The 10,265-nt window shown below is 38.8% G+C and overlaps 1 protein-coding gene across 1 annotated transcript; it reads right to left on the bottom strand.

The window, feature by feature from the left end:
- Positions 1 to 1,868: 1,868 nt before the first annotated feature.
- LOC142483618 (GATA-binding factor 5-A-like) lies at positions 1,869 to 9,821 on the bottom strand. Its single transcript, XM_075583635.1, has 4 exons — positions 9,687 to 9,821; positions 8,396 to 8,483; positions 7,062 to 7,186; positions 1,869 to 2,795 (listed from the first exon to the last, which is right to left on the bottom strand). Exons 1-4 carry the CDS (start codon positions 9,699 to 9,701, stop codon positions 2,643 to 2,645), a joined length of 381 nt encoding a protein of 126 aa, XP_075439750.1. The 5' UTR covers positions 9,702 to 9,821; the 3' UTR covers positions 1,869 to 2,642.
- Between the last annotated feature and the right edge of the window lie 444 nt (positions 9,822 to 10,265).

The raw sequence follows: 10,265 nt of genomic DNA on the forward strand, positions 1-10,265 counted from the left end.
GAGATTTGGATGCTTCGGACATACAAAGAAACAAACAAACGGAATCCAACTTAGAATTATAGTATAAGATATATAATATATATATATATGTATTTATATACTTAGTTAAGTGATTCTGGGAAATGACATGCAAATGAGCACACAGTGCCACCTTTTGCTTCAAAACCATTTAACATTGTCCCCTATAAGCTTAAGCTTATAAGGTTTACTGGCTATGCATCTTAACCCAGGCTGTGCAAAGCTGTGAAATGCAGCAAGCTTAAGTTTATAGGGGACCATATATTATATTATATATATATGTATATATAGGTAATACAATATTTTCTAATAAGAAAAAACAATATCTGAGCTACTGTATATTTTATTGATACATACAGTATGTCAATAAAATTCTACATTTAATCAATCCCCAAAAGCTCTAATTAGCTGAAGGTTTGGACTGTCAACCAATCGGTTTTCTGTGCCAGCTGAGAGAGAAACATTTAACTAAAACCACATGGAATTCAAGCAACAGACAAACAAGACTGAATATACATACTACATACATATATACCTACGCACACACGCGCACACACACACGCGCACACACACACGCGCACAACTGACCTTCAAAACACTTTTCATAGCTACATTTCTCTTGAACCATAGGAGTGCCGTTAATTTATGTTGACGTGTAACCTTAATTCAATGTGATTTATGTTCCCGAGTGAAAGCCCCACATATAACTTCTAGCCTAAATCTCTCTTGGTGCCTCCTTGCTACCTTTGCATGTGTATTTTATCTTCTCTCCTGAGAACAGAACCAGTCGTTTCTCGGAGCAGAGGTCAAGCAAAGGCTGAGAAAGGAAGGCCTTCTTTTCTTCCTTACACAGTTAATAAAAAAAGGACATGAAATCGTAGTCACCCTTTTGAAGATGGTTTCTAGTGAGCCCTTTAGGGAAAGTGACGAGGTGGAATGTATCTGCAGGAGTTACCGGGACATGGTACAGAGGACATGTCACAGTGTATCGTGATACAGATGTTAGCACCGTGGTGTTTGAGCTGTTATATATATGTTGCATCTATGTTTGCAGCTGAACATAAGACCTAAGTAGGAGGCCCCCATTAAATCCAGTTCAGTAGTATATTAAGGGAACATCAAAGGGCTTTTCAGTTCTCCAAACCTCTTGACAAAAGCAGCCCTGGTGTATCACACTTGCATCAAGTTTGGGGGATTTGTGTAAAAAATAATAATGCCTTGAAAGTACAGCAGAAACGTAATGTTACACTGTTTTTCTTTTTTTTAATACAAATGCTTAATTTTACGGAAGCGATGGAATGTAAATTGCATTACAGACACATTTCCGCTAATATGCCTGCATGGTAATTGGTGCAGCCAGAAGCGCTGCTAGGGTTGGAAGTCCCTTTGTCCACGGATCAGGCCATGTCTTGCTTTCCCTGTTGCAGGTAAAATAACATGTGATAATCTTCACTGGAACTGATACCTGTAACCTGTATATTGCAGCGGTGATAGATGAGACATTGCATTACTCAGCACTGAGATTCGTCGCATTTGAAATGAGTTTGTGAATCTTTAGATATTCGCTGTAGGGTGCCATTCTTGTAGAAACCTATTGTTATATGACAGGGGGGCTCAACTCCTGCCTTAAAGGGTCACCAGCAGGGCAGATTTTCAGGATATCCCTGCTTCAGCACCGGTGACGCAGTCATTGACTGATCCACTGATTGAGCCACCTGAGCTGAAGCAGGGATATCCCGCATGCCTGACCTGTTGGCGAGCCTCGAGGATTGGGGTTGGCCACTCCTGCCGTAGGAAGCCTCTAAAGATTTATGTAAAATGATTTTAATCAAAGAAAACAACAGCAGCGGTAGCAACTCTGTTAACACTTTAATAAAAATACATTTTGCTGGGTGCCAGTCTTTATTGTAAAGTGAAACAAATTGCACTCAAAGGTAGTTAAAGAAGGGGGATAAAGAATCATTAAACATTTTGGCATGGTAAACGGCAGTGGGAAACAAATCAGGTTTCAGCTTCATGTTCCGATGATGCAAGGATGCAGCGTCTGTGTGTCCTGCATTCGCTTGATGTCATTGCGATATTTGGCAAACATACCTAGCAAGCTGCCTCTTTTGACTTGTAAGTCTTTATTTCCATATCATTTGTAATCTCCAGCTCAGCTGAATACTCAGAACAGGTAAAGAGGTTCCTCTGAGTGTCACAAACCTCTGGCCAAGTCGTCTGGGTAAGAAGCAGAATTTCTTTACAGCTGCAAAGCCCCAGCAAGGCTTCACTGAAACTCATTGTAACTCGTCAGCGATTCTCACCCACCACCCCTAGTATTTCTTGGAAGCATGGAAGATGCTGCTTGCTCCTTGTGGAAAAGTCCTCTCCCCCCGAGGTGAAGAATCTTTAAAAGAATTGCAGCCATATAACCATTCACTATACGAACGAGAATGTCTTTTCATTCCATTAATGGTTTCTCAGCTTTTGCACACAATCGCTGATCAGCCCTCTCTCTCTGGGGCGCCAATCTTATTTTCTTACTGCGAGTATTAAAATGCTTTGAGCAGCCTCCTCCTCCTTGCGCGTGTCCTGGAACAGGTCGTCACACGTGTCTTGCTGTGTTCCAGGGCCGTTCAGGGTTAGGCCAGGGCTAGCGCGCACCACGAGTCTTGTCGAAGAGGACCGCTCAGGCCGGATTGTGGGTTTAAAGCAGCGGGACTAAAGGTGTATTCATCAGGAATAAACTTCAGCTCATGACGCCCATTTGCAAGACTATCTGCTTGACTTTGGCCCTAAAAAAAAACACATCAAACCAGAGTGGTCGGGTTAAACCCCCATGTCAGTCAGGAGGTAGAACATGCTCAATTGTAGATGCTGCCTATTAAATATTAGCATGTAAGCCACATATTATATATTAGCATGTAAGCCACATATTAAATATAAGCATGTAAGCCACATATTAAATATTAGCATGTAAGCCACATATTATATATTAGCATGTAAGCCACATATTAAATATAAGCATGTAAGCCACATATTAAATATTAGCATGTAAGCCACATATTAAATATAAGCATGTAAGCCACATATTAAATATTAGCATGTAAGCCACATATTATATATTAGCATGTAAGCCACATATTAAATATTAGCATGTAAGCCACATATTAAATATTAGCATGTAAGCCACATATTATATATTAGTATGTAAGCCACATATTAAATATTAGCATGTAAGCCACATATTAAATATAAGCATGTAAGCCACATATTAAATATTAGCATGTAAGCCACATATTAAATATTAGCATGTAAGCCACATATAAATATTAGCATGTATGCCACATATAAATATTAGCATGTAAGCCACATATTAAATATTAGCATGTAAGCCACATATTAAATATTAGCATGTAAGCCTCATATTCAATATTAGCATGTAAGCCACATATTAAATATTAGCATGTAAGCCACATATTAAATATTAGCATGTAAGCCACATATTAAATATTAGCATGTAAGCCACATATAAATATTAGCATGTAAGCCACATATAAAATATTAACATGTAAGCCACATATTAAATATTAGCATGTAAGCCACATATAAATATTAGCATGTAAGCCACATATTAAATATTAGCATGTAAGCCACATATAAATATTAGCATGTAAGCCACATATAAATATTAGCATGTAAGCCACATATTATATATTAGCATGTAAGCCTCATATTATATTTTAGCATGTAAGCCTCATATTAAATATTATCATGCAAGCCACATATAAATATTAGCATGTAAGCCACATATTAAATATAAGCATGTAAGCCACATATTAAATATTAGCATGTAAGCCACATATTATATATTAGCATGTAAGCCACATATTAAATATAAGCATGTAAGCCACATATTAAATATTAGCATGAAAGCCACATATTAAATATAAGCATGTAAGCCACATATTAAATATTAGCATGTAAGCCACATATTATATATTAGCATGTAAGCCACATATTAAATATTAGCATGTAAGCCACATATTAAATATTAGCATGTAAGCCACATATTATATATTAGTATGTAAGCCACATATTAAATATTAGCATGTAAGCCACATATTAAATATAAGCATGTAAGCCACATATTAAATATTAGCATGTAAGCCACATATTAAATATTAGCATGTAAGCCACATATAAATATTAGCATGTATGCCACATATAAATATTAGCATTTAAGCCACATATTAAATATTAGCATGTAAGCCACATATTAAATATTAGCATGTAAGCCTCATATTCAATATTAGCATGTAAGCCACATATTAAATATTAGCATGTAAGCCACATATTAAATATTAGCATGTAAGCCACATATTAAATATTAGCATGTAAGCCACATATAAATATTAGCATGTAAGCCACATATAAAATATTAACATGTAAGCCACATATTAAATATTAGCATGTAAGCCACATATAAATATTAGCATGTAAGCCACATATTAAATATTAGCATGTAAGCCACATATAAATATTAGCATGTAAGCCACATATAAATATTAGCATGTAAGCCACATATTATATATTAGCATGTAAGCCTCATATTATATTTTAGCATGTAAGCCTCATATTAAATATTATCATGCAAGCCACATATAAATATTAGCATGTAAGCCACATATTAAATATAAGCATGTAAGCCACATATTAAATATTAGCATGTAAGCCTCATATTCAATATTAGCATGTAAGCCACATATTAAATATTAGCATGTAAGCCACATATTAAATATTAGCATGTAAGCCACATATTAAATATTAGCATGTAAGCCACATATTAAATATTAGCATGTAAGCCACATATAAATATTAGCATGTAAGCCACATATTAAATATTAGCATGTAAGCCACATATAAAATATTAACATGTAAGCCACATATTAAATATTAGCATGTAAGCCACATATAAATATTAGCATGTAAGCCACATATTAAATATTAGCATGTAAGCCACATATAAATATTAGCATGTAAGCCACATATAAATATTAGCATGTAAGCCACATATTATATATTAGCATGTAAGCCTCATATTATATTTTAGCATGTAAGCCTCATATTAAATATTATCATGCAAGCCACATATAAATATTAGCATGTAAGCCACATATTAAATATTAGCATGTAAGCCACATATAAAATATTAACATGTAAGCCACCAATTCAATATTAGCATGTAAGCCACATATTAAATATTAGCATGTAAGCCACATATAAATATTAGCATGTAAGCCACATATTAAATATTAGCATGTAAGCCACATATAAAATATTAACATGTAAGCCACATATTAAATATTAGCATGTAAGCCACATATTATATATTAGCATGTAAGCCACATATTAAATATTAGCATGTAAGCCACATATTAAATATAAGCATGTAAGCCACATATTAAATATTAGCATGTAAGCCTCATATTCAATATTAGCATGTAAGCCACATATTAAATATTAGCATGTAAGCCACATATTAAATATAAGCATGTAAGCCACATATTAAATATTAGCATGTAAGCCACATATTAAATATTAGCATGTAAGCCACATATTAAATATTATCATGTAAGCCACATATTAAATATTAGCATGTAAGCCACATATAAATATTAGCATGTAAGCCACATATTAAATATTAGCATGTAAGCCACATATAAAATATTAACATGTAAGCCACATATTAAATATTAGCATGTAAGCCACATATAAATATTAGCATGTAAGCCACATATTAAATATTAGCATGTAAGCCACATATTATATATTAGCATGTAAGCCTCATATTATATTTTAGCATTTAAGCCTCATATTAAATATTATCATGCAAGCCACATATAAATATTAGCATGTAAGCCACATATTAAATATTAGCATGTAAGCCACATATAAAATATTAACATGTAAGCCACCAATTCAATATTAGCATGTAAGCCACATATTAAATATTAGCATGTAAGCCACATATAAATATTAGCATGTAAGCCACATATTAAATATTAGCATGTAAGCCACATATAAAATATTAACATGTAAGCCACATATTAAATATTAGCATGTAAGCCACATATTAAATATTAGCATGTAAGCCACATATTAAATATTAGCATGTAAGCCACATATTATATATTAGCTTGTAAGCCTCATATTATATATTAGCATGTAAGCCTCATATTAAATATTATCATGTAAGCCACATATAAATATTAGCATGTAAGCCACATATTAAATATTAGCATGTAAGCCACATATAAAATATTAACATGTAAGCCACATATTAAATATTAGCATGTAAGCCACATATTAAATATTAGCATGTAAGCCACATATTAAATATTAGCATGTAAGCCACATATTAAATATTAGCATGTAAGCCACATATAAATATTAGCATGTAAGCCACATATTAAATATTAGCATGTAAGCCACATATTAAATATTAGCATTTAAACCACATATTAAATATTAGCATGTAAGCCACATATTAAATATTAGCATGTAAGCCACATATTAGTGCAGTGTCCATGCTTAGTTCATAGAATGTTAATTCTTTGTTTTCTACATTTCAGTGCTTTCATAGTATTATTTTAACCAATAAGTTAAAATAGGGGCTCACCTCCAATCCTCAAGCCCCCCAACAGGTCAGGTTTCCAGGATATCCCTGCTTCAGCACAGGTGGCTCAATCAGTCCCTGCTTCAGCACAGGTGACTCAATCATCGACTGAGCCTCTGATTGAGACACCTGTGCTGAAGCCGGGATATCCTGAAAACCTGACCTGTTGGGGGATGGGGGGGGGGGGGAGTTGAAGACTGGAGTTGACCACCACTCTGATTTAACCCCATCAGTACATGTGTGTTAATGGTACCAGTCCAATCTGGTGCTGCTCATTACATGAGACAGAGTTACTTGCAGACTTGTAGTCGTCTCCTGGAGCTTTGACCCTATTTGGGGTAATCCATTGAACAGTGGTTGCGAATGGTTTGGTGACACTTACCTGGGACACCGATACTATCGCTTGTCCGGGAAAGTGTGCGCTGATGTTGGGTTCAGTTTTGAGTATGGGTGTGGTCTCTGTGTTTGTGACTGAAGATGGCGAGTTGGTGGCTGACGTTGTAGACCCTGGAAAATAAATAGATCATTAGTCACGTAGATCAGGGCTGCGCAATCTTTTCCCCCTGCGCCCCCCTGCCTGCGCTCCTCCTCTGCTCGCGCCCCCTCCCCGCCCCATGCTCGGCTCCGGCGTCAGATGACGCAGCGGGGTCATGTGACATTACATTGCCATGGCAACGCAATGTCACGTGAACCCGCAGAGTCATTTGACGCCAGGTTACCATGACGCCGCGTCGCTGGAAGCCACGGTAAGTTAGGTACAGAGGCCTCGCACGGTCCCCCAGCATTTAATGTAAATGCCTTGGGGGAGAGCGTGGTACCTCTGTAACTGCCGCGCCCCCCACAGAATATCTTGCGTCCCCCAGCCTCTGTAATTGCCCCCTGCCCACAAAATCTCGTGCCCCCTTTGCGCACCCTGACATAGATCATAGTGAGGTCAGCAGAAACTATTTTTGCCTTTTAAAGAAGTAAAAATCAAAACGGAGCCACCATCACATGCATTTCAAGTAGCATTCTGTGTGATAAATGTGATCCTACGACTAATACACAATCAGCATTATTTCTAACATCATGTAGTAAGTGACAAGGAGTGATGCCTGCACATGCGTGTGGCAGTTTGTGTCATGTGCTTGCATTAAGTGCATAGTGTCATATTGGTCCCGAGCCAGAGTACGTGTTGTTTTTTTGTCTTTTTCCTGCTGAGCCCCCTTTTTTTATTATTATTTATTTGCACAGTAAATAACCCCCCCCGTCCCCCCACCCCCCCACGTGTCGGCACATTCTCACGTCTCACACAGGTCTGCAATGCTGCCCTTCCCCATTATCTCTCAGCATACACTGCTTCCACTGCAGCCATGGATTCTGGGTAATGACATGCAAATGATCTCTCACAGTGGGTCACTTTTTGCTTCTTGTCCATTATAACATAGTGCCCTATAAACTTCTGCCTGCCGCATTACACAGCTTTTTTTTTTTTTAGCACAGTCTGGGTTAAAGAAGTGCAGAGCCAGTAAACCAACTCACAGACAGCTCTGTTGACCCTTTCGCTCTCATCAGTGTGAGCCTGGCTACTTGCTATGCAATGTGATGCTGGAAATGGGTATAATCAGACACAGAACAAATAACGGCGGGTAAAAAAAAAAAGTGACAAAAAACATGGAGGGTTTCGGCCTGGTTGTTGGTTTTGTGCCCGGTTATTTACTGACAGGAGAACTCTACCTGAAGAACTCTTTCCTTTGCCGACATTTTTGGGTTTCCTTTTCCGAGTCTGGATACTTTCTTTCTTCATGGCCAGGGGACGAGGAACCTGGAGAAAACAAGGCTCAGAGTCATTATTAATGTTAAATAAATACAAAACATGAACGCCGGTGCGTTGCTGAACCCTCCGGCGGCGAAGAACCGAAAGTCCGGCAAAACGCCCCCAAAAAAATTCACCATTCCGTTTTTTTTTCCTTTCAGTTCTTTTTAGAAATCCTGTTGTGTGATTTTATTACAGCATATCACATCGTGACATAGATCTGCCATCGTGACATAGATCTATCATTGTGACATAGATCTGTATCGTGACATATATCTGCCATCGTGACATAGATCTGCGGCCAACTCTGTCTCTGTCTTTTTTTGCAGAAGACGCAAAATACAAGATATTTGACTGAAACAAGTGAAGAAGGAAAGGGATGTCTTCCTAGAAGCCGGAAATGTTCCCCTGGCTGTGACCCAGGTTAATCTCTTATTTATCATGACATTAACACGAAACATGATCTCTGCTTGGAAGCTCCTGCGTGCTCTCGCGCGCTCTCGCGTGCTCTCGCGCGCTCTCGCGTGCTCTCGCGCGCTCTCCCTTGCGGGGCCCTTATTACCTTCTGTATCTGGCTCGTTTGTCCTTATTCTATTTGTGTAACTTCTATCACTCTGTACCCGCATTGTACTGCACTGCGGCATATGCGTGCGCTTTATAAATAACCGATGATAATAATAATAATGAAAGGGATTTTTTGGGGTTACATTTTGACCAGGAGTGGCCAACTCCAGTCCTCAAGGGCCACCAACAAGTCAAGTTTTCAGAATATCCCTGCTTTAGCACGGGGTGCAGTCGAAGACTGAGCCACTGATTCAGCCACCTGTGCTGAACCAGGGATATCCTGAAAACCTGACCTGTTGGTGGCCCTTGAGGACTGGAGTTGGCCACCCCTGATTTAGATTGATACGTGCCTTACTTGAAATTGTGACGTACATCTTAAAGGATAGGTGAAGGAATAAACGTGGCGACAGAGCCCATTCAGGAGACCCGTGAGGTTGGGAACGCCCAGTACCCTGTCATTTCATGTTTGCAGACGCCTTACGTAGGTCCAATAAAAGGTATCACAACCTGCAACAAATCTATTCCGGAAATGTGTTCAGCAGTTTTACCGCCAGCGTCTTCAGATCGGAATCCATGTTAGTTTGGGACATGGTGTGGTATGGTTAGGGCTTATAGGAAAGAGACAGGTGGGTGAGCTGAGCGACTTACCCCGTGCAGCTTCATGTACAGGCCACACGCGTTACACACGGGCTCGCCTTCGGAATTGCGCCTCCAGAGAGTCGTGGTGGTTGTGTGGCAGTTCGTGCAGCACAGGCCGGCGCGCCGAGAGGAAGACTGCAGGCATAGACAGGAGACCTGGGTGAGGGGGGATCTATTGGTACCGTTCTCCAGAATACAGAGCCCTGGGGGCTTCCAGTCACAAGCAGATTGCCCCCTACTCTGGCAATGCACCAAATCCTGCTCTCATGTCACTGACATATCTACACATGGACACAAAACAGCCTACCTGCTGGTACATAGGGCAGGGTTTGTGTGCATCATTGTAGCGTGCAGTGTGTTCATTGACTTATTCCCAGAAAATGCAGCCATACGCCTTTCAGTGGGACTGACAAATGGGCGCATCGGTACGGCAAAGCATAAGTGCTAAAATGTTAAATATTCAAAGTATTTGAATAGAGGACTGCAGTAAATGTAAAGATGTGTGCTCCCTACGGTCCCGGCTGTGGAGGTGTCAGAGAGAGGTTTCACCAATCTTTGGAAAGTCTGACAGATCATGAATGGGGGAAT

The sequence above is a fragment of the Ascaphus truei genome, unplaced genomic scaffold (assembly GCF_040206685.1).
Source record: "Ascaphus truei isolate aAscTru1 unplaced genomic scaffold, aAscTru1.hap1 HAP1_SCAFFOLD_3447, whole genome shotgun sequence".
NCBI classification, from domain to species: domain Eukaryota; kingdom Metazoa; phylum Chordata; class Amphibia; order Anura; family Ascaphidae; genus Ascaphus; species Ascaphus truei.